Consider the following 23,724-nt stretch of genomic DNA (forward strand, 5'->3'; position numbering starts at 1 on the left):
TAGTCATAACATTTTTTTAATCTATCCCTCATTCGGAAAGCTGTCTCATGACAAGAACGAGCAAGAAACTTGTGTGTTGCTCTTTTAAATAGTCCTTGTAAGTTTACATTTTCAAGTCGAAACGTGTGAGTACAAACTGTCAACCAGCACTAATTTATTATAATCAAATATAAATATACAATAAGATTAAATCAGTCGTAGTGATAAGAGCAAACCAGTCCTACAAGCAGCACTCGTTCAGGAGTATGACGAATGAGCCAGCCATCTCTGCGCTCGACCATATTTTAGGGAGCTCAATGTACCACGCAAATGAGGTAATATACGAGATTCTATCAGACTTTTTATTTCTTTGCTAGAGACTAAATGTTTTAAGGTTACTAACCAATTGACCTTACTTCATGTTCATTTCATCATTCTCCAGCAGCAGTCTTCAGCAGCATAAACTGTTAGCAACAGTCGAGCTCCATTCCTGTATCATCCATAAAAAACTGCAAACTATCCGGTTCCGACGGCAGTTTCAAATTACAACTGACAAAAATGTTAAATTGTAATGTATTGTTAAAGTAAATCTGGTACCATAATTACATATTAGTAATTGGGGTTTAGTGTTAATTCTTGTCTAAGTAATACATTGGAACTGTACTTGAACAGTTTGAAACACATTTGCCATTAATTTATTCCTTTCTGGAAGGAGGCAAAGTAAATAGATGTAAATTGTTTAAAGTTTTTTGTTAATTGTCGCTAATGGTAAATTCGTCCGTCGGCGCTGACAGTATACGCTAGCGGGGTACCAATGGAGGATGATAAGACGAACATGAAGTCAGGACAGATTGCTTATTGTGATTAAATAAGAAGGAATTAATCTCCAGGGGAAACCGGGTGGAGGTTAATTAGCCTTGCAAGCAATGGGGTCACTATTCACAAGTTTGAAGATATATTTGGGAAACTCAGATAGGGTCTTCACGACACGACAAAGGAAAACAATGATCCAATCTTTCAAAACATGTACAAAACAGATAAATAAAAAACACCTGCCACAGCCGCTTGCATCCTTTTATATCCTCAAATCCAGGCTATGAACGTTGAATGAAAACTTAGTTTTCCTGTAGCTCTTCCTAAAAATAAACCGAGGAAAAGTTACGCCGCTAATTCAATATTCCAACTGAATAATGTTCTCCACGTGAAATAAATGGCTTATACGATACGTAGTTCTAACAGAAGAGGTACAGCAGGTTTAATAGCAAAAGTTTCCTATATTATTTTAACTTTCTTGTGTGCGTAAGTATTCAATCCATCATTAGTTGGCGACGGTGCGTTCAGATCTTGACGTGTGGGTGAAACTCGGGGTTATATTGGCCACGGTAAAAAAGTTTTTGTCCTGAAAATATACTTAAGTAATTGGTTTTTATGGAACAACATGAGTCATTTTAAAAACAATAAGTATGCGGTGCTACGTAGTTAAACATGTAAGGTTTTTCAACTTTTGTAGAAAAGTGCGACTGCCGAGTTTATTTTCTTAGCTGAATCTGAAAAAAATGAGACTCCCAATGTTATAGCCACATTTTTCTTAGTTGAATCTGCATTCCGAGATGTAGAATCAAAAATTACTAACAGATAGTGTTTAAAATGAAGTTAATTTGAATAAAGATTATTTCTATTCTATTTTTTGTAATACTATAAGTTATCGTCCTTAGATTACGAGTTTATGATCTTATATGGTGAGCAATACGGATTGTGAGTTATGTTTTCACAGTGAAAATTTTAATAAAACAAAAATTTTGATAGATTAGAAAATCATTTATTCAAATAAACTTACATTGAAGCACTTTTGAATAGTCATTACATTTTTTTAATCTACCGCTCATTCGGAAAGCTGTCTCATCACAAGATTTCATAAATAACTCATATATTTTAAGCACACTATCAAAACTTTATACTTATAAAAACTATTGGAGAGTTGTTTAAGGGTGGGTGCTTTCGAAATCCTTAATTGGACCCTCAAACAATAAGGAATTAAGGTATGTAAGCTAATGATTCATTAACCGTTTCTCTCCATAGAAATTACATAGAAATTAAGAGCCAGATGTGAATTTGAAAAGAATTTGGGTTCCATTATTTAACTGCGTAAAAAAATATACATGCAGACAGGAATCGAAACTTTAAGAGCAATTTTCAATTGCAGGTATTTCATCAAAATTCTCTTTCATGACTTCTAGGGCCACTAGAATTTTCTAGAAGCTGATTCGTTCATAAAAAAATACCTACTACCTATCAACATCCCAAGTATTCCTTTGTTATTCAGTCTTTTTATAAACAAGAAATTCTAGAAAGCTCTTAAAGGTACCTCTTTTGTTTTGACTTCGGATGGGGATATTTTCGACATTCGTTTCATTATATTTGCCCATAAAATACTTGGAGTCTTGTTAGTCTTTATTGAGTGCACCGTTATCTTATCAGTTATCAGTTCAATATGATGGCTCTATTCCACCGCCCACAAGTCTAGTGCATGGTAATATGTTGTCAAGTCAATATACGCAAATGCTAAAATATTTTAAGAGTTGACCTAGTAAACATCGATTGAAAGGGAATGCATTCCGGAAATTACAGTAACGTGCTTTTCAGATTAGATGGCCAAGGTTATGTTGAACGAACATGCAACGCAGTAATTGCTCGAAGAATATTAAACGATACCTAATACAGCTTTTAGGTAAATTAAACTAAAATTGGACGGGCGAGTTGTCAATGCAGCAACAGCTTGTTTGGGAGTGTTGACGGCATTGTTTTGGTGCGTGGAGAGCGCGGACAGCACGCGACCGACGCTCAGGTGGACCGTTTTTAATAATACTCCACTTCAGTGGAGCGTAGTGAGCCCCTCTCCCCGCCGTGGCCGCGGCTCATCGCCATTATCTGCAGAACTTTGGGTCGGCGCGCGATAAAACAACAACATACCTTTTTAATTTGGAAGTGGTCCGGGCGCAGCGTCTCCTGTATCTCCTGGTCGAGGCCTCGCGGCGCGGCCTGCACCGAGCTGCGGAACCCGTCCAGCACCCCCTTGAACGTGAACTTCTTCATCGCGAATCACCGATCGGTGGCGGGTCCTTTGTCCGAAGGCCGCTCGCGCCGGCCCCGGCTACATCACAGCCGTCCGCCGCGGACAGCGAGCCGGTTTTGGCGGAAGGAAGGTCGGGCTCTCCCGCGCCACTCGCGCCTCTACTGCGCAGGCCCGCGGGCCGCCGCCGACGCCGACTCGCGCCAGCCGCGCCGACAATCGACGGAAACCAGGCGAGGCACCGCCTCCGGAATGTACAGCAATGCGGCTCCGTTCGCGGATCGATAGCGGAGACTCACTGGGACTACACACGCGCACTGGCGACACGTCAGCGAGGCCGCCGCGGACTGGCCGGAAAGAGCGCGCCGCGACCGATCGATGTCACTGTACCTGCTCGGGAAAGAGATGAACGCATATTTGCGCATATAGGCTCGTCTTGCAGAGGAAAAAATACAGCTGACTGATAACTAGTTCACGTGTCAGCCACTAGCCGGCGCTGTATCATAACATCACGGTGACAGTACACCGCTTGTCATCTGTCATTGTTTGAGAAATCGTCAAATTTTTCTATAATGAGTACTGCTACCCAGAAGACTCCTTAATATCTACCATAATGAAGAGCATATCCCGCGCTTTCTTCAGGAATTATTAAAAGACTCAACGACATTGTTTACATTGTACGACTAAACCATTTTAACAAGACAATTTATAAAAAAATATAAATTTGAAAATCATGCAGACATGGCTGTATGGGCGCAGCTCCCTTTGCATGTCCTTTAAAACATAAAGTGATAAACAAATAAAAAAAATTTAAACTGTCAAAACAACCCTGGAGAAATACTGTTATTTTTAGTTATTTTTATTTATTATTTATATAAAGATGACGCTCAAAATAATTGTGCAAAGCATTAGAACTCTGAGTTATGTGGGCAGTTACAGAAAAATTAAAGATCGTCCAATTAAGTGAGTAATTTCTAACCTGAAGTTTTTGCCTTTAGTTGTGTTAGTAAAAAGTTGTACTCAGCTTTCGAAAAGTATTCACAATAATATAATTCTTTAGCGATTTACGTGAACAAATAATGCAGTAATTATTCTAAAATACATTACATCATTCTCTTTGGGTTATGTTACCTGCCTATGGCACATATATGTATAGATATAGATTATACTTCGAATCAATCAGTTTTATCAACTACTTTATCTTGAACTGAAGTGTTCACAATTTAAAACTAACTTTAATAGAACTTATTTAAAAAAAAATTAAATGCAATTAACTTAATTATTATAATAATATACATAATATTTGTTTACGTATATATTTATTAAGAATAAATATTTAATCAATATATTTTATAGTAATAAATATTTAATGGTCAATGTATCATTCCATTCTGTTAAAGTTTTCCATCCTGTTATGGTAAATAAATCCAATCGTTGGAAAATAAACCTTATTACAATTCCATACTGCACAGTACTATTCTCATTCATCAGACAGCTTGTGTCAAAACCTTTATTTCTAATGCAGCTCATAAAATTAATTAATTGTCCCACAAATTTTCCATAAAATAGGACATTTAATTTATTAAGAAATGTTAATTATTTATTTATAAAAAATATACTTTCTTATAAATAAATTTTGATTTGACTACTGTATCATGTTTTCAAATTAGGTAAATTATTTAAAAAACAAGGAGTAACTCTTTTTTTAATTGGAGATTGTAGTGAGTGTTGTTTTTTTAATATTTGCTGTATAGGCAGGCAAAGACTTCTAAACCATACAGCCAGTACTTCAGTGGATTTCCATTTTTTATGTCTTATATCTATTCTAATTAGAATAATTATTTTATAAACAAGGAGTAACACATTTTTTTTAATTGGAGATACTATGGTATTGTAATTATTGTTGTAAGTTATAAGTTATTATCCTTAGATTACGAGTTTATGATCTTATATGGTGATCAATACGGATTGTGAGATAAGTTTTCACAGTGAAAATTTTAATAAAACAAAAATTTTGATAGAATAGAAAATCATTTATTCAAATAAACTTACATTGAACCCCTTTTGAATAGTCATTACATTTTTTTAATCTACCACTCATTCGGAAAACTGTCTCATCAGAAGAAGATTTCATAAATAACTTATATTTAAGCAAACTATCAAAAGTAGATACTATGGTATTGTAATTATTGTTGTTGTTTTTCATATTTGTCATATAGGTAGGCAAAGGCTTCTAAACTATACAGCCATTACTTCAATGGATTTTAATTTTTTCAATTTATTTGATTCAGTTCAATGTAATGTTAAACATATAATTTTCTTAAACCTATAAGTACTCATCTATACTAATACTATTTACATTAGTTGTCTAGTACCCATAAAAACAAACTCTGCTTACCTTCGGACTAGATGACACTGTGAATTCTCAAGAGGTATTATTAATATTTTCATTCAAAAGAATTTAAATAAAATGTTTTGAATATTAATTTGTATCTATACTTCCAGATTATACTGTGCAGCTTTAGTAGGCGCAGGATACATGGCATACAGCCAGCATAAAAAAAACACAGCTGAGATGAAGGAGATCATACAACTGAACAACTATATGGCCGAGCCAATAACACCCGTCAGCCAGCTGGAGAAGAATGGAGAAGATATGAAAACACAAATGGAGTTACTCATAATGCGGATACAGGCTGAGTTTTGTCGTGCCCTGGAGAAAGAGGAAGATGAGGTGTGGTCATACAGATCAAATGGTGTTGGGCTAACTGAACTCATGCTCATCTTATCATTCTTCACTGGAGCCTCGCAGGAGGGTGAAACATTACATTATCATCCAATAAGAGAAATATTTGGTGAATTTCTCATAATGGGCTAACTGATCTGACCTCATGCTCATCTTATCATCCTCCACTGGAGCCTCGGCAGTGCATAACGTTAGTGCAGGAGGGTGAATCATTACCTTATCATCTATAAAAAAATATTACAAAAACTAAAAATAAATTACACTAACTCAGAACTTACTTATATTGAAAATTATACCTTAAATCATTGCAGATAAAGTAGATTTTTCAGTAGTGTAGCTTTTGAGTTAGGACATTTTATTATATAAGAAGCATGCTCAATCATTCTATTGTTTATAGGGTAAGCAGAAACTGGATGCCATTGGGTTCTGTCCTTATAAATAACATTACTTAATTGACTGTTAAAACAGCAGCAACTAGTGTTATACATACAAGCTCTTATCACCTTTCCGGATAGGTGTTTTTAGTAATGACTATTGGTCCTATTAGAAAGAGGATATCAACCGTGACTCTGGGGCCGTTCTGGAACAGGGTTCCAGAAGACAGAGTTCAGTGGAGAGAGCTGGAGATGAGTAAATGTGCTGGAGGCACATATTGTGAAATAAGACTATATTATTATTGGGTCCATTACCATAGCTGGTTAACCTTCATGCGGTTCTGTACCCGCCTGCGCTAACCATATATACAGGTCAGATCAGATAGCCCATTGCGAGAAATTCACCAGAAATTTAACATGATGGTTTCCAGGGGGAAACACATGGAGGTCGCGGGGAAGAGCATCGTTAGTAATGTGGACTGATGTTCTCATTGCTAACAATGTACCATGTCAGGTTGACCACGCGGTTCCTCTGGATACCATCGTGATAAATTCCCGGTGAATTTATCACGATCATTATATTATCACTCATTATAATAAAGAAGCCACCTCTTCAGTTCCGTCAAAATCGGTCCAGCCATTTCAGAGATTACCCGGAACAAACAGACAGACAGAGAAAAATTGTAAATCATCCACGTGGAACGTGACTTTATTTTTCCAAAATAAAAGTAGCCTAAGTTACTCCTTATTACATCAGCTACCGGCCAATAAAAGTCCCGTCAAAATCGGTCCAGCCATTTCAGAGATTAGCCGGAACAGACAGACAGACAAAAATTGTAAAAAATGTTATTTTGGTGTATACACCGTATTTATATTCACATGCATGTAGTGAAAAACGGTTATTTCAATATTACAAACAGACACTGCAATTTTATTTATATGTATAGATATTCATGGTAATCATATACTCATAATACCATTCTGTTGTAGGCATGGAATGACGAGAAAACCGTTGACGAATATGACTTTGATAATGACGTGTACTTACCACATCCGGTATGCATTGCTATCTTAAATTAAACCTTAACTTATTCACTAGCTGTACCCGCGACTTTGTCCGTGTGGAATTTAACTTTATTTCTCTAAAATAAAAGAACATTTCCAGAATAAAAGTAGCCTAAGTTACTTCTTATTACAATATCTCTGCCAAAAAAAGTCCCGTCAAAATCGGTTCAGCCATTTCAGAGATTAGCCGGAACAAACAGACAGACTGACAAAAATTGTATAAAATTATATTTTGGTGTATGTACCGTATTTATATTAATAAGCATGTAATAAAATACGATTATTTCAATATTACAAACAGACACTCCAATTTTATTTATATGTATAGATGTGTTACTCTAATGTATAAGCTATATTAGTGTAAAGTTTCAACAAAATCCGTTTAGTAGTTTCTGCGTGAAAGAGTAACAAACATCCATCCATACTCACAAACTTTCCCATATATCAAATTCAAATTCAAAAATCATTTATTCATGTTGGACATTTTAGCCGCTTATGAACGTCAAATTTTTTATATTATAATTTTAATTTTTTCCCTACCGTCCAGTTCGGTATATAGATCCAATTGAGAACTGGCAAGAAACTCAATTGAATCACTTTTTTTGTTAATTGGATTATATACATTATATAGGTATCCTTATGTAAAACTGTAGATTTGACATATCATAAGAGTCTGAAGTAGACCTACATGAATAAAGATATATTGTTTTTTTTTTAATTTTGAATAAAAGAAATTCAAGTTGAAAAAATTCAATATGTAAGTAAAAATATGTAAGTGTAAAATTTAATATGTAAGGCTGCTCGCAGATAAAAAGAGTAATAAATAAAAAAAAAATGTTAGGTACATTATCGAATGATGCAGAATTTCCACTTAGAACTATTCTAGTCTGAGTGACGTAGTGGTTTAACACCTATCAATGTCATGAGTTCATTCCCCGCACTATAATAATATTTGTGTTATGAACAAGCATATTTCATGCATGACGGCCTCGGTGGTCTAGCGGTTTAGCACACTGCCTTACTTCCGGTGGTCGCGGGTTCGATTCTTCGGACGACACAAACATTTGTATTCATGAGTATGATTGTTTGTATCGGTCTGGGTGTTTTTTATGTATAATATGTATGTATTTACGAAAAAAACGATGTATTTGTATCAGTCATCTAGTACCCATATCACAAGCTTTAGCTAGCTTAACTTGGAACTAGATGGCGCTGTGTGAATTGTCCTGAGATTATTGTTTGTATGACTCTATATAGTTTGTACATGTGTCTATTAAGTAGAATCTAAACATAAACCTTTCATACTAAATAATAATAACCTCAGTAGATGTCTAGTACCCATAACACTGGCTCTGCTTAGCTTGAGGTCCGACCACTCAGTTTGCGTTTCTGACAGATCGGGACCGAATGGGCGATGTAACTTTGAACTGACGTACATACATAGTTTTTAAAAGTCAAACCACATCAAACTACGCTGTTTCAAGGTTATTTCACATCACTAGAATAACATCCAGTTGACATAACCTTGAAACAGCGCAGTTTGATTTGGTTTGACTTTTAAAAACTATTGTTTTTATATTTGTTAAGTAGTTAATAATTTTAACCCAAAATTAATACGTTTATTGTAAGTTGGAATAATTATTCAATGTTAAAAATCACTAGTTAATAAGATAAATATAAGATATTTTAAATTTTGCGTTAAATTGTACGTAAGTTCAAAGTTACATCGCTCTTTCGATCCTGAGCTGTCCGAAACGCAAACTCTCCCGGCCGGACTGTAGGACTAGATGGCGCTGTGTGAATTGTAAAAAAAGATGTATAATATGTATTTATTAAAATATTATGAATCTTCAACAAGATTAATAAAGATAATTGTCTAAATTAAACCATATCCTCAGGACGCTAAGTTCAAAGTGGATCGGTGGACGCGAAAAGAAGGCGGTGGAGGCATAACATGCGTGCTGCAAGACGGTCGGGTGTTCGAGAAGGCTGGCGTGAACATATCCGTGGTGTCAGGGAAACTGCCCCCGGCGGCTGTTCAGCAGATGAGGAGCAGGTACCTGGACCAGGGTGTCCTAGCTTGCCCTATCCTGGCTCCGACCTCTAAGCTACCTAAGTTCGAGAAGGCCGACGTGAACTTATCTGTGGTATCAGGGAAACTGCCCCCGGCGGCTGTACAGCAGATGAGGAGCAGGTAATGTACCATGACACATATGGGCGTAGCCACGGTGGACCAGGGTGTCCTAGCCTGCCCCACCCTGGCTCCGACCTCTAAGCTACCTAAGTTCGAGAAGGCCAACGTGAACATATCTGTTGTTAAGGATACTGCCCCGGCGGCTGTACAGCAGATGAGGAGCAGGTAATGTACCATGACACATATGGGCATAGCCACGGTGGACCAGGGTGTCCTAGCTTGCCCTATCCTGGCTCCGACCTCTAAGCTACCTAAGTTCGAGAAGGCCAACGTGAACATATCTGTTGTTAAGGATATTGCCCCGGCGGCTGTACAGCAGATGAGGAGCAGGTAATGTACCATGACACATATGGGCATAGCCACGGTGGACCAGGGTGTCCTAGCTTGCCCTATCCTGGCTCCGACCTCTAAGCTACCTAAGTTCGAGAAGGCCAACGTGAACATATCTGTTGTTAAGGATACTGCCCCGGCGGCTGTACAGCAGATGAGGAGCAGGTAATGTAACATGACACATATGGGCGTAGCCACGGTGGACCAGGGTGTCCTAGCTTGCCCTATCCTGGCTCCGACCTCTAAGCTACCTAAGTTCGAGAAGGCCAACGTGAACATATCTGTTGTTAAGGATACTGCCCCAGCGGCTGTACAGCAGATGAGGAGCAGGTAATGTACCATGACACATATGGGCGTAGCCACGGTGGGCCAGGGTGTCCTAGCTTGCCCTATCCTGGCTCCGACCTCTAAGCTACCTAAGTTCGAGAAGGCCGACGTGAATTTATCTGTGGTATCAGGGAAACTGCCCCCGGCGGCTGTACAGCAGATGAGGAGCAGGTAATGTAACATGACACATATGGGCGTAGCCACGGTGGGCCAGGGTGTCCTAGCTTGCCCTATCCTGGCTCCGACCTCTAAGCTACCTAAGTTCGAAAAGGCCGAACGTGAACTTATCTGTGGTATCAGGGAAACTGCCCCCGGCGGCTGTACAGCAGATGAGGAGCAGGTAATATGCCAACACATATGGGCATAGCCATGGTGGAGCAGTAGGATGCTTGCCCCACCGTGGCTCTGACCTGTAAGCTACCTAACGAAACCTAAAACAACAAATTTTCTAAGTCTAACTACGATACTTAATATCCGTAAGAAAGTTCATACTCGATAGTCGACACAAACAAATATACAGATACAGGGTGCTGGTGTAATCGTTTTGTATAAAAAAAATAATCGGGGTAAGACCAATTGTATTCATGAATGAATGAATGAATACAAATATTTATCTTTTTTTTTTCGGACTACTCTAATGCTGTTGGCCGTAGCTGGCCTTTACTGCTTCACTGGACGATAGGGGGCGAGTGCAGATGGCACTCCAAACCAAGGAAGGACTTATGGAGCGGCTGAAGGCCAACTCCCTTCTGATGGATACGACTTTAGTCTGAGGGCCTTCTGATGGATGCGACTTTAGTCTGGTTGCACCGCTAGGGGTTCGAACCTCGGCCCAGATCGTCATAATTTCGATCCCCGTTTGAATGGGGCGGGGAATCGATCTGAGGGGACAAAGGCTGATAAAACAGTCTCTCTTTACAGTGACGCGGTGACGATGCTCCGCAGTGGTGGATAGGAAATGCATTTTACTTCATTATTATTATCTATTATTGGTTTTTTATTATTATTATTTATTTGTTACTATTTTGTTCTTTTATTTCTTTCTTTTTCTGTATATAATGATTTCATCTCTAATATAATGAATTGTTTTTTATTTACGTTTATCTTATATAATAATTTATATGCAGCTGTAAGCTGTCGTTTTTATTGTGTTGAGATGTGTGATGTAATAAATGTTATTCTATTCTATTCTTTCAGCCTCTTGTTTCCGCCATATTTCACTATCCCTGTTTGGCTGTTTTGGTTGAGAAGTGCTGGCAAGAAATTCAACTGGCTCATTTTTTGAAATAGTTTCAAATCTTAAATATTGCATTGCATTTATACTGTGTGCCTGTAGTAGGGTGCGGGTGACAATTATTAAATTTATATTTGACAACTAGCTGTACGCGCGACTTCGTCCGCGTGGAATTTAACAAAAAAGTTAATTAGTTTTACTTTATTTTTCTAAAGTAAAAAAAAACTAATATAAAAGTAGCCAAAGTTACGTATTATGTATTTTACTTTTGAAATACCTTATAAAATTAATATCCGTAACCGAAATTATCCGAAATTAATGGATGATCCGAAACAATTTCATATCCGTATCCGTATCCGGTATAATAATCATTCCTATATCCGAAACCTGTCCGTTTCCGAAATTTCATATCCATAACATCCCTGTTTTGAAGCACCTTGTCCTTTCTTCAAAAATATGAATTCATGTTGAGCTTATTGCCAAGTTTGTGCACTGTGTTGTAGTAGTTATTACTTGTCTGCTATTTTAAAATAAATTATAGTGTACTCTCGCCCCGGCTTCGCACGGTACATGTATTATCTATACCTACCTTACTCTTGACTTTGAGTAGCTGATGTAATAAGGCGTAACAAAGGCTTTTATTTTAGAAAAATAAAGTTAAAATCCACGCGGACGAAGTCGCGGAATCAGCTAATAGCTAATAAAATGGTTACACAACGTGTCTCAATTAGGCTCCGCCCCTATCCGATATTAACCGAAACTTTAATATCGGATTCAGTTACGGTTACGAATGACCCGGCCTATCATCATGCCGCCACAAGTTTGAACTTTATAGCGAGCATGACTGTTTCAACTTACTCCACTACGTCATTTTTATTTTCAGCATAGGCTGTAACAATCAGTTTCTCCCCATTACAATATAAAAAAAAATCTTTAAAAAAATACGGAAAGGAATACAACAGGGATGTTATGGATATGAAATTTCGGATACGGATAGGTTTCGGATATAGAAATGATTGTTATACCGGATACGGATACGGATGCGGATATGAAATGACTTCGGATTATCCGTTAGTTTCGGATAATTTCGATTACGGATATTATTTTTTAAGGAATTTCAAAAGTAAAATACAAATAGCTAATAAAATGGTTACATAACGTGTCTCAATTAGGCTCCGCCCCTATCCGATATTATCCAAACATTTATTTCGGATTCGGTTACGAATATTTTTTATATTTGACATATGATTTTTTTATATCGGATATCCGATAGTTTCGGTTACGGCTCCGGAGCTTACCCCTGCTTCAAAAGTATGCTGCATGAAGTTCTCAAATGTGCCGATAGATGGCGCTGCGTGAAAATTAAAACGCGCTAACGTTTCGTTTTGACTGGTGGAGTAAGTATGGATCGGGTATGAACTGTTTTACCGATTTTAATGAAATTTGGCATTTTTTGTATTCGTCCCTTTGTACTTATAAAGTATTACAGCGACGTTTTTAAATATAAAAAACAGTAATTATATAAATATTAAATGTTATTGATAAAGTTTCCGATTTTATGTTCACTCACTACATTTCTGGTTAACTTTGTGTGCGCTTAATTTAGACTTAAGTTTTTTAGTATTTAGTATTTATTATTTAGTTTTTATTTTATTTTATAGTAATTTTTTTTATTTGATTCTAGTTTTTAGTATTATTTTTTCATAATATAATAAATATGCATTGTAACTGATTGTAACAAATATTTGAGACAATTTTTTTTTTCATTGAGACTTCTCTGTATCTCATGCAAAATGTTATATATATTTCTTATTCGTATGACTGATTCACTCTTTTAGTTCTGTAATTATTTTAATCTATACTGGCAACCCAACCCGGTTTTATATTAATGTTTTAACCAATTTACATAAAAATTTACTGAATTATATATACCTATTGTTGGATGAAAATCCGTTCAGTACTTTATGAGTTCATCGATATAACAACATACAGACACGCGGCGTATGACATATAGTCATTACTGTACTATGATTTATGATATTTATATAGAATATTTTACCCGACTACGAAAAGGAAAAAGGAGAGTTATATTGACCACTATATATGTTCATATGTTTGTTAATAACTTCCGAACTAGTTATCATAATTTGACAAATAAGTTATTGTTATCATACTGTATGTTATACTGTTATCCATATTGTGTATTGCGAAATGATGAAATTAACATATCTATATAAATAATTGTAAGATATTATAATTTTAAATTAACAACTTTTCACTAAATACTTATATATCGAATTATGAACACATAAAATAAATTTCAAGAACAGTTTAAATGATTGTATTAAATTATAATCTACAGACAATTTTATGAACTTAAAATCCATAGCGCTGACAATATTATCTGACTACACTAATAATGAGTGTGTAGCGATTTCTATGTTGATTATCGCATGCCTCTTGTTATACTGTAATTATTTATATAAAAAAAACATCTATTCAAAAAAGCAACACACAAGTTTATTGTTCATTCTTCTTGTAATGAATCTGCGTTCCGAATGAGTGGTAGAATCAAAATATGACTATTCAAAAGTGCTTGTAATGAGTTTATTTGAATAAAGATTATTTCTATTTTTATGGTAATTATTATTAAGTGAAACTTGTTGTTGAAACTTGTTGCTGTGCTCTAGTGTAGGAATGGCAGACCGGTTGAGTAAGAATTAATGAAAATAATACAGATGCTTGTAGAGATCCTTATTATAGCAGAACGCAGTGACAGAAATGTATAAAATAAACGTATAAAAAGAACTCATATTTTAAATATACATAAACGAATATAAAAACTTTCAGTGATTAAAATAGAAAATAATTATTCAAATAAACTTAATTTAAGCACTTAGAATCGTCATGACATTTTTTTAATCTACCGCTCATTCGGAAAGCTGTCTCATCACAAGAAGAACGAGCAAGAAACTTGTGTATTGCTCTTTTAAACAATCCTTCACATTTTACAAGTCGAAACGTGTGAATACAAACTACCAACCAGCACTAATTTATTAGGGTCAAATATAAATACACAATAAGATTAAATCAGTCGTAGTGATATATATGATTCTCGTAGGTCTAAAAGGTTGCTTAGCCGACCAGCAGTGCCGGCAGGTGCCTCACCCCTCTGCCCCTTCCCAGTGTTTTGAACAGCATATGAATGTATAAACAGCATTTCCAGAAAAAAAATTCAAAAATTTTTTGTTCAACTGTCTGCTCTTGTTGATGTCTAAAACGACTTGACCAATTTTGCCGGGACTTTCATACGGAACATAACTTAAACAGTCCAGTCCCATTACTTTAATTATTTGTTTTTTTTATACTGGTTGTGGGCGATAAAGGAAACCAGGGAGTTGTAGGATATATATATATATATTGTATATATTAATATTATAAAGAAACACTACTAACTAGGGCCAGGACGGGAAACCGAAAAAGAACAATAGATAGTAGTGACAATTTAGAATATAATTTTGGTATTCGAAATATAAAGCATATAAAATAGTTATAACCAAATAAGTGGCAGTGGTGGTGGTATTCCACACTGGTTTAACACTGTCGAAATATCGGGAACTCAATAAAAATAAACGTGGTAAGGTCCCATGATTTTTATTTTTATTTGCTATTCAACAGAGGTAAAAAATTGGAGAATGCAGAGCTACCATTCTTCGCTGCAGGCGTCAGCGCCGTAATACACCCTAGGAATCCCATGGTACCCACCATACACTTCAACTACCGCTATTTCGAAGTGCAAGACAAAGACGGTAAGTTGTCAGTACAACCTTACCACCTTACCACCTTACAGCCTCCTGCTTACGTAAACATTTTTCAATTAATGTATTGTTTTTTAGCAAAGACAATGTGAGGGTTGCCATTCGTGTAAAAAAGTAAATGACTACCGATGACGTAATCATCATCTAGACTCCCCTACCCCCCATGTCATCTAAAATAAGAAATGCAAAAACCCCCTTGCCCCTCATAGTTCTTACGTAATACTTGAAAGGCCCCTTGCCATCATTATCCGAGGTTCGAACCCCTAGCGGTGCCCTCAGACTAGAGTCGTATCCGTCAGGCAGGAGTTGGCCTTCAGCCGCTCCATAAGTCATTCCACAGTTTGGAGTGCCATCTGCACTCGCCCCCTAACGTCCGGTGAAGCTGTAAAGGCCAGCTGCGGCCAACAGCATTAGAGTAGTCCGAAAAAAAACCATCATTATATTCAAATGCAAAAATCAATTATTCATGTAGGACATTTTAGCCGCTTATGAACGTCAAATTTTTATATCATAATTTTTTGCATACGATTCTATGTTGCATTTATACGATACTAACTACCCGCCCCGACTTCTCACGATGTACATGTATTATAATTGTAGTATATATAGTCTTTGGCATAATTAATATTCATTATTTAAATTATTAACCGGGTCTTAACACGAATAATTTTATGGCAAATAAAGGTATTTACCTCTCTCGACGTTTCGACTAGGTTGCACTAGCCGTGGTCACGAGCAAATTGCCATAAAATTATTTGTGTTAAGACCCGGTTAATAATTTAAATAATGTATATTAAACACGAAAATTTAAAAATAATTAATATTGCTTATAACGTACTCTGTGCAGTTGACAGAGGCTGATTGTTAAAATGGCGGGAACGGTCTAATTAAATGTGAAACGCAATTTAGTATTTTATTTATTTAAATACATTACAATAATAATAATAATCTCCGGACCATTCACACAGCACCATCTAAACCCAAGTTAAGCTAGCTAAATGTTATTTAAAATAACTCTTTTAAGAATTGTATGTGAATACAAACTGCCAAATAGCGAAATCGATATAAATAAATCCATAACACAAGCTCTGCTTAGCTTGGGACTAGATATCGTTGTATGAATTGTCCTGAATTATTATCATTATCAGTGTTGTCTTATTAACACAGCTTTTGCTTTTTTTTACGCTTTATTATTATTATTATGTCTGGATTTGTAATGCCGTGCGCAGGAGTGCAGTGGTGGTTCGGCGGTGGCACGGACCTGACGCCGTACTACCTGGACGAGGAGGACGCCCTCAACTTCCACATGACACTGAAGCACGCGTGCGACGCGCACGACACCACCTATTACAACAAGTTTGTCACACACTACTGTGTGGTCCTTCAATTTGTAATACATAAATTTTTCTGTTGGTCACACACATCTGTGTAGTCCTTCTCTTTTTAATGTATAATATACACATTTAGTCACACACTACTATGTACTCCTTCAATTTGTAATACATACATTTTCTGTTGGTCACACACAACTTTGTAGTCCTTCTCTTGTTAATGTATAATATATATAGTTAGTCACACACTACTATATACTCCTTCAATTTGTAATACATAAATTTTCTGTTAGTCACACACAACTGTGTAGTCCTTCTCTCTTTTTAGTACTCGTATATAAAATTCTAAGTTTGTCACACTACTGTAGATGCTTTTTCTATTTAAAATATATAGAATTTTCTATTAGAGTAACACACTACTCTGTAATCATTCTATTAATATATAAAATTCTCAGTTAGTCTTATACTACTAATGGATATATCCTTCAATTTATAATGCTTAAATTTTCTGTTGGTCACACATTACTGTGTAGTCCTTCTCTCCTTGTAATATATTAAGTTCTCAGTTACTCACACACTACTATATATTCTTTCTCTTTTCAAAATATACAGAATTTTCTGTTAGTCACACACAACTGTGTAGTCCTCTCTTTGTAATATATTTTATATGTAATAATTCTAAGGTTTTTCTATTTAAAATGTATAGAATTTTCTGTTAGAGTAACACACTATGCTATAATCGTTCTTTAAATATATAAAATTCTGAGTCACATACTACTGTATAATCCTTCTCTAATAGTTGTGAGTGGGTATTATTATAGTTTGGATGTCTTTATGTGCAGATTTAAGAAATGGTGCGACGATTACTTCTACATCCCGCACCGCGGCGAGAGTCGCGGCATCGGCGGCATATTCTTCGACGACATCGACCAGCCCAGCCAGCAGGAGGCTTTCAAGTTCGTCACATCCTGCGCTGAGGCAGTGGTGCCCAGCTACATACCCATAGGTACCCATACTAATATCTTAATCTTATATATAAAATTCTCGTGTCACAGTTTTCGTTCCCATACTCCTCCGAAACGGCTTGACCGATTCTCATGAAATTTTGTGAGCGTATTGAGTAGGTCTGAGAATCGGCCAACATCTATTGTTCATCCCCCCAAATGTTAGGGGTAGTCCACCCCTAATTTTTTTTTTTTATTTTAAGGCAAAACAACGTTTGCCGGGACAGCTAGTCTAAATATATATAACTCAAAGGTGACTAACTGACATAGTGATCTATCAACGCACAGCTCATACCACTGGACAAATCAGGCTGAAATTTGGCATGCAGGTAGATGTTATGACGTAGGCATCCGCTAAGAAAGGATTTTGATTAATTCTACTCCCAAGGGGATAAAATAGGGGATGAAAGTTTGTATGAAACTTTGTCAATTTTAAACCAATCGGGTTGAGACTCTTTGAATGCATAAAGCTACTATGACGTAGGCATCCCCTAAGAAAGGATTTTGATAAAATCTACCCCTAAGGGGATAAATTAACGCGAGCGAAGCCGCGGACAAAAACTAGTCATATAAACGCGATTTCACGCAAAAACTACTGAACGGGTTTGGATGAAGCTTTAATAGTTTAATAGTCGATCCCTCTGTGAGAAATAAGATTTTTCAATGCGATCATCGACGTGTTCAAATTATCTTTATTCATGTAGGTCTATTACAGACTCTTATGCTCTTATGACATGTCAAATCTACCGTCAGTTCGGAATGATATCGAGATGAGAGGAACTGACAAGAAACTCAACTCGTGTTCTTTTCAAATATTGTTGCACATGTTTACAATACAGAGTCTATACATCATATTGTTAGGAATGACCTCTAAATTTAATTAAATAAAAGAAACTTATAACAAATTGTATAATTAATTTTAACAAAGTCGGTACAAGAATTTATAAAGCAAATACGGAGATTCGTTCGAGAGCACGTCTGTCGACGAAAAGAGCTCGCACACTTTTTTATTTCTGTCTACTCTAATGCTGTTGGCCGTAGCTGGCCTTTACAGCTTCACCGGACGTTAGGGGCGAGTGCAGATGGCACTCCAAACCAAGGAAGGACTTATGGAGCGGCTGAAGGCCAACTCCTGCCTGACGGATACGACTTTAGTCTGAGGGCACCACTAGGGGTTCGAACCTCGGCTCAGGCCGTCGTAATTTCGATCGTTTGAATTGGACGGGGGATCGATCGGAGGGGCGCCGGTGTGGGGCGCCCGGGTGCGCGCAGGCGCCCGGTTGAATGCGCGATATTGTGTGTTTGAGGTCGTCGTCTTCGCCGGCGAGGACGGTGTCGTGTGTAAAAGTGTGGTCGGGGTGGAACGGACGGGCCCGTGGGGAGGTTACCTGCCGTTATGGGGTCGTCGGGGTCAATGAGAACGTGCCTCGGGCGACGTTGTCGCATATGTCGGATATTACTCCTCGGTGCGTAGTCGACCGCACTGACTATAAGCCGGTTAGGGTGGGATTGGGCAGAGTCGAAGTAGCGTCGAGACGCTTCCTTCATAAACTGCTTGATGGAGGGCAGATTAAGATCGCGGTGGAGATCTACGCTGCGAACGAACCACGGCGCACCGGTGGCTCGACGCAGAGACGCCCCGCACACTTTTTTTTTTCGGACTACTCTACTGCTGTTGGCCGTAGCTGGCCTTTACAGCTTCACCGGACGTTAGGGGCGAGTGCAGATGGCACTCCAAACCCGCGGAAGGACTTATGGAGCGGCTGAAGGCCAACTCCTGCCCGACGAATACGACTTTAGTCTGAGGGCACCACTAGGGGTTCGAACCTCGGCTCAGGCCGTCGTAATTTCGATCCCCGTTTGAACTGGACGGGGGTTCGATCGGAGGGGACAGCCCGCACACCGGGTTTCGCAGCCTTTTATAGACGCGCCGCACGACGGTGGCGCCACCAGCTACAGCTACAGCTAACAATATATACTATTGTTTAAATGTAAACAGTCAAGAAGCATAAGGACGACGCGTACGGCTACTACGAGCGGCAGTGGCAGCTGGTGCGGCGCGGACGTTACGTCGAGTTCAACCTGATATACGACCGAGGGACCAAGTTCGGACTCCACACGCCCGAGGCCAGATACGAGTCCATACTCATGTCGTTACCACTCAATGCGGTCAGTTTACCATATACTATACTTATTTATTTACCTCTCAATGCAATGATATTTAATAATAGATAGTATTATATATTATTAAGGATAATATTAAATACACAATATTAAGGGTTATGAGAAAGATTATCTGCTTTTTCCTTATCCCATTTATTTGGGGTCGTCGTAATATGTTTTTCGCTTCTATTAATCCCTGTTCGCAGTTATCGCGTTATTTACTTCCTTTCTTACCATATCATCTTTCACACCAGTCATCCATCTCTTTTTCGGCCTTCCTGAGAAAAATTACACGTGACATATTCTCCATTGCGGCCAGTACAGCTCCTCTACCTAGCTTAATGTAGACACAATGGTGAATAAGCAAATATAGGTCTAATACTATTTATACCATTTATGAATCTACATAAACAGATCGAGCCCCAAAATTATATTATCGAGTTTTAGACTTCTATGTAAATATAGAATTTGCTAATAACGCCATCTAGTGCCAAATAGACGAACTACAACTAAAACCCTAATAGTAATCCCAGTGACCAAAATTAAATAAAAATAGTTTGCTAGAACTCAAATTCTAATTATATCTATATTCTAAACTTCATTATATAAATTAAGTATGTGAACTCTGTATCGAAATTATACTATATCAATAAATGTCTACTAAGCTTAAAAGACAATAACAAAATTACACACGAAGTGTTGTCTTAAGTATAAAAAACCTATTTTATCTCCTTAACACACGAGTGGTTGTCCTATCATGCATACTATATTCAGTACCGACAGAAACATGTGGATAAGACTAGTATTTAAAATAAAAAAAATCAACATATAATAATAATCATCATCACTACATAGTATAAAAAGTCGCTGTCGCTGTCCGTCCCTATGTGTGCTTAAATCTTTAAAACTACGCAACGGATTTTGAAGCGGTATATTTTAATATATAGAGTGATTCAGATGAATGGAAGAAAAACATATGAACCCAAATAAATGGGATAAGGAAGAAGCAGATGATGATGATGAGTGATTTTTGTGATTTTCTCTTGTATTTACTTTTTTTTTTCAGAAATGGGAGTACATGCACGAGCCAAAACCAAATTCTCCAGAACAAGAACTAATGAAAGTATTGAAGCAACCGCGTGATTGGCTCAATGTAGAGAAAGCACAGGCGCGCCGCTCCACCGCGTGATGGTTGAGTCGAAGCACTGGCCATTGTCAAAACTTCGACTGATCAAAGTTTAAATTTGTATAAAAAAATCATTTTATGAAATATATTTTTGAAGTTATAATCTTTTTATTTTTATTTATGTATTATAAAATTTAACATAAGTTCCAGTACAAATATTAATAAGAATTTCGGTCTAGATAGGACTGTCCAAATAAGAAATAATTTTCGTATTTCGTATTTACGAAATAAATATTTACCACTGCTCGAATCTTTAGTTATTAAAATATGAGAAGTATAATGATGAGAAATGTAACAATCTTCTTAGAAACTAGCTGACCCGTGCAACTTCGTCTGCGTTTCATTTCCCCAATTTTTGCAATATTTTTCATTGCAGCTCTGCTTCTATTGGTCGTAGCGTAATGTTTTATAGCTCAAAGCCTTCCTTGACAAATGGACTATCCACAAAAAGAATTTTTCAATTCGAACCAGTAATTCCTGAGATTAGCACGATCAAACAAACAAATAAACTATTCAGCTTTATAATATTACTAGCTGCACCTGTGACTTCGTCCGCGTGGAATTTAACTTTATTTTTCTAAAATAAAAGTAGCCTACGTTACTCCTTATTACATCAGTTACCTGCCGATAACAGTCCGTAGTCCGTAGTACCGTATTTATTAGTTAAATATTACAAACAGACACTCTAATTTTATTTATATGTATAGCTAAGATTAATATAGATTTAACCTTTTCTGAATTAGACTTATTTTAAACGCACCAAAATTTATAACCTCTGGCAAGAAGCTAGTAATTTCTACTGGCAACATTACCGCAAACTGTCAATCATTTGTCATTCGTTATGATCTTGTTGTTAATGTGCTTTTTGTATTTTATTGTTTACTAGGCATTTTTTATTACTTTACACTGTAGTCATACGCTTTTATTATATACGTCACCGTTTCTTCGATGTGTATTTTGATAATCGAGCAAATTGTAAACTCGCATTCCTATTGGAAATGATATGGATGTGTGGCGCGCGTAACGGATGTCTTTCATTACATCCCTTCGCCATAAATGTAACAAAACGGTCGTTCCATAAGTGATGCTATTGCAAATAAGTGCCGGGTAACGTAGGAAGATGCCTTTCAAGTTAAAATTGAAGAAGACGCGACAGTACAACGTCGCGTCGAAGAGTTTGTTTGTGATCAGTGTGGAGCTGCTAGATGGTGGTGTAGCCGACTGCACGCTGTCTGTAGACAGTTCCGGGTTGGAATGCCTCGACAACGTGTGCCAGCGGCAGTCCATCCAGCAGCCGCAGTTCTTCGGCCTCCGGTATCTGAATAGAAACTGTCAACCCCGATGGGTGCAGCTGGAGAGGCCCCTGAAGAGGCAGCTAGACAAATACGCGTCCACACATCAGCTCTACTTACGTGTGATGTACTATATAATATCGGGTACAAGCTTAATCAATGATGAAGTGACAAGATATCATTATTTCTTGCAACTGAAGAATGATTTGGTTGAGGGTCGGATATCCTGTGATTGCCAGCAGGCAGTGGTTCTAGCTTCGTACAGCCGGCAAGCAGAGTATGGTAATCATGACCGGGAGAGGCATACGGTGGAGTATTTGAAGAATCTGTTGACATTTCCAAAGCAAATACATGATGGCAATCAAATTATAGACCTGAGTAACCGTGCAGAGCCTGGAGTGCTGGAGAGACTGACCAGTGCTGTTATACAACATCATATGGCTTTGCATAACATGTCACAGGTACTGTACATATGACTTAATTTTACTACATGATTAATTTAAAAAACCTTACACCAAAATCATCAGACTCATTATGTATAATTTATATGTTCCTTTGCTAAGTTCCTCAACAATTAATTTAAAAAGTAATCTTGCTTGTACTTATTTTAAAAATAGAACAAATTTCTTTATATTTTAAATTTTGAATGCAATATTATAAATGCCAAATCTAAAGTTTTAGTTCAGACCATTTTATAAAGACCTTATGTTACAATATATAGAGTAGGTTTTGAAAAAACCATATATATGTATGATTCTTATTTTTTAATTGAAAATGAAATAACCATATATTACTGGCAGCTTGTCTACCATTCTTTTTATAAAGGTTATATTTTTTATATCTATTTTTTATGTCACTTTTGACTAATATTGTTTTGTTACTTCTCGCTGTGAACCCTTTTGGGAAGATTACACATTTTTACTAGCATTTGGTTTTTATTAAAACAGTAGTTGTGTTCCCGCTCACAGTAACACCATATGTGTGTACGATGCTTATTTTTTAATTAAAAAGTAAATTCATCTGCACTACTTTTTAATTTTACAAGAGTTATATGAACTTTCTTAAATGTGTAATTTATTGCCATATTGAGCATACAGAGCATCATTCAGTAACTGAAGTACTGAACCAATCTTAATGAAATTTATTCTAAAGAGTTTATTATGAAAAAAGCCTATCTTTTATCTCAAAACCAGTATATATATATACATTTGTATAATAATAATAATATATAGCCCCTTTTCCTGAAAGTTGAAGGGGAACATTTGATGTTTACAAAATGACCCGCAACTCGGTATGCCTTTTCCCTCTTCCGTAACCTGTTCCAGAATGGTCCTTATACATTTGTATAGTACAATTAGAAATTAAAGACATATATATGTGCCTAATTTCTAGCTTTACTATATAAAATTATTAAACATACTATTATTGTTTATAATCATTATATCATAGACTATGTCATCCATTTCATACATATAACAATGTAATTTGTCTATGATTATTAGGACAGAAATAAAAATAGAAGTATTTATTCAAACAAGCTTAATATAAACGCTTTTGAATTAAATTATTCACAACTAGCAATGCCCACTGTTTCACCCACATTAAATTTCA

The 23,724-nt window shown here is 36.7% G+C and overlaps 3 protein-coding genes across 4 annotated transcripts in view; 2 read left to right on the forward strand and 1 right to left on the reverse strand.

Annotated features, from left to right (window-relative positions):
• Positions 1–3,565, reverse strand: part of LOC131841313 (syntaxin-binding protein 5) — a 401,890-nt gene extending 398,325 nt beyond the window's left edge. The window contains 1 exon segment of the mRNA XM_059189637.1: positions 2,950–3,565. Coding sequence (XP_059045620.1) covers positions 2,950–3,072 — 123 coding nt within the window. The 5' untranslated portion in view covers positions 3,073–3,565.
• Positions 3,566–3,844: 279 nt separating this feature from the next.
• On the forward strand, positions 3,845–20,911 carry LOC131841320 (oxygen-dependent coproporphyrinogen-III oxidase). Of its 2 annotated transcripts, XM_059189642.1 has the most exons (9): positions 3,845–4,012; positions 5,555–5,783; positions 7,160–7,225; positions 9,133–9,290; positions 14,998–15,128; positions 16,367–16,493; positions 17,311–17,474; positions 19,472–19,641; positions 20,702–20,911. In XM_059189642.1, exons 1-9 carry the CDS (start codon positions 3,930–3,932, stop codon positions 20,822–20,824), a joined length of 1,251 nt encoding a protein of 416 aa, XP_059045625.1. In that variant the 5' UTR covers positions 3,845–3,929; the 3' UTR covers positions 20,825–20,911. The 2 variants fall into 2 exon arrangements, with proteins under 2 accessions (XP_059045625.1, XP_059045626.1); XM_059189643.1 differs by lacking the exon at positions 7,160–7,225 and having other exon boundaries at positions 3,846–4,012.
• Positions 20,912–21,755: 844 nt separating this feature from the next.
• LOC131841327 (tyrosine-protein phosphatase non-receptor type 14) overlaps positions 21,756–23,724 on the forward strand; it is a 29,235-nt gene continuing 27,266 nt past the window's right edge. The window contains exon 1 of the mRNA XM_059189652.1: positions 21,756–22,574. Coding sequence (XP_059045635.1) covers positions 21,942–22,574 — 633 coding nt within the window. The 5' untranslated portion in view covers positions 21,756–21,941. The remainder of the gene's footprint in view (positions 22,575–23,724) is intronic.

The sequence above is a fragment of the Achroia grisella genome, unplaced genomic scaffold (genome assembly GCF_030625045.1).
Source record: "Achroia grisella isolate CSIRO2021 unplaced genomic scaffold, CSIRO_AGI_Agris_v1 utg1581, whole genome shotgun sequence".
NCBI lineage: Eukaryota > Metazoa > Arthropoda > Insecta > Lepidoptera > Pyralidae > Achroia > Achroia grisella.

Excerpts from the sequence above, each read along its gene's own strand:
- LOC131841320 (XM_059189642.1), top strand. The coding sequence starts at position 3,930 with ATGACGCTCAAAATAATTGTGCAAAGCATTAGAACTCTGAGTTATGTG. Across the intron at positions 4,013-5,554 it reads ATTAAAGATCGTCCAATTAA|ATTATACTGTGCAGCTTTAG; the intron begins GTGAGTAATTTC and ends CTATACTTCCAG. Across the intron at positions 16,494-17,310 it reads GACACCACCTATTACAACAA|ATTTAAGAAATGGTGCGACG; the intron begins GTTTGTCACACA and ends CTTTATGTGCAG.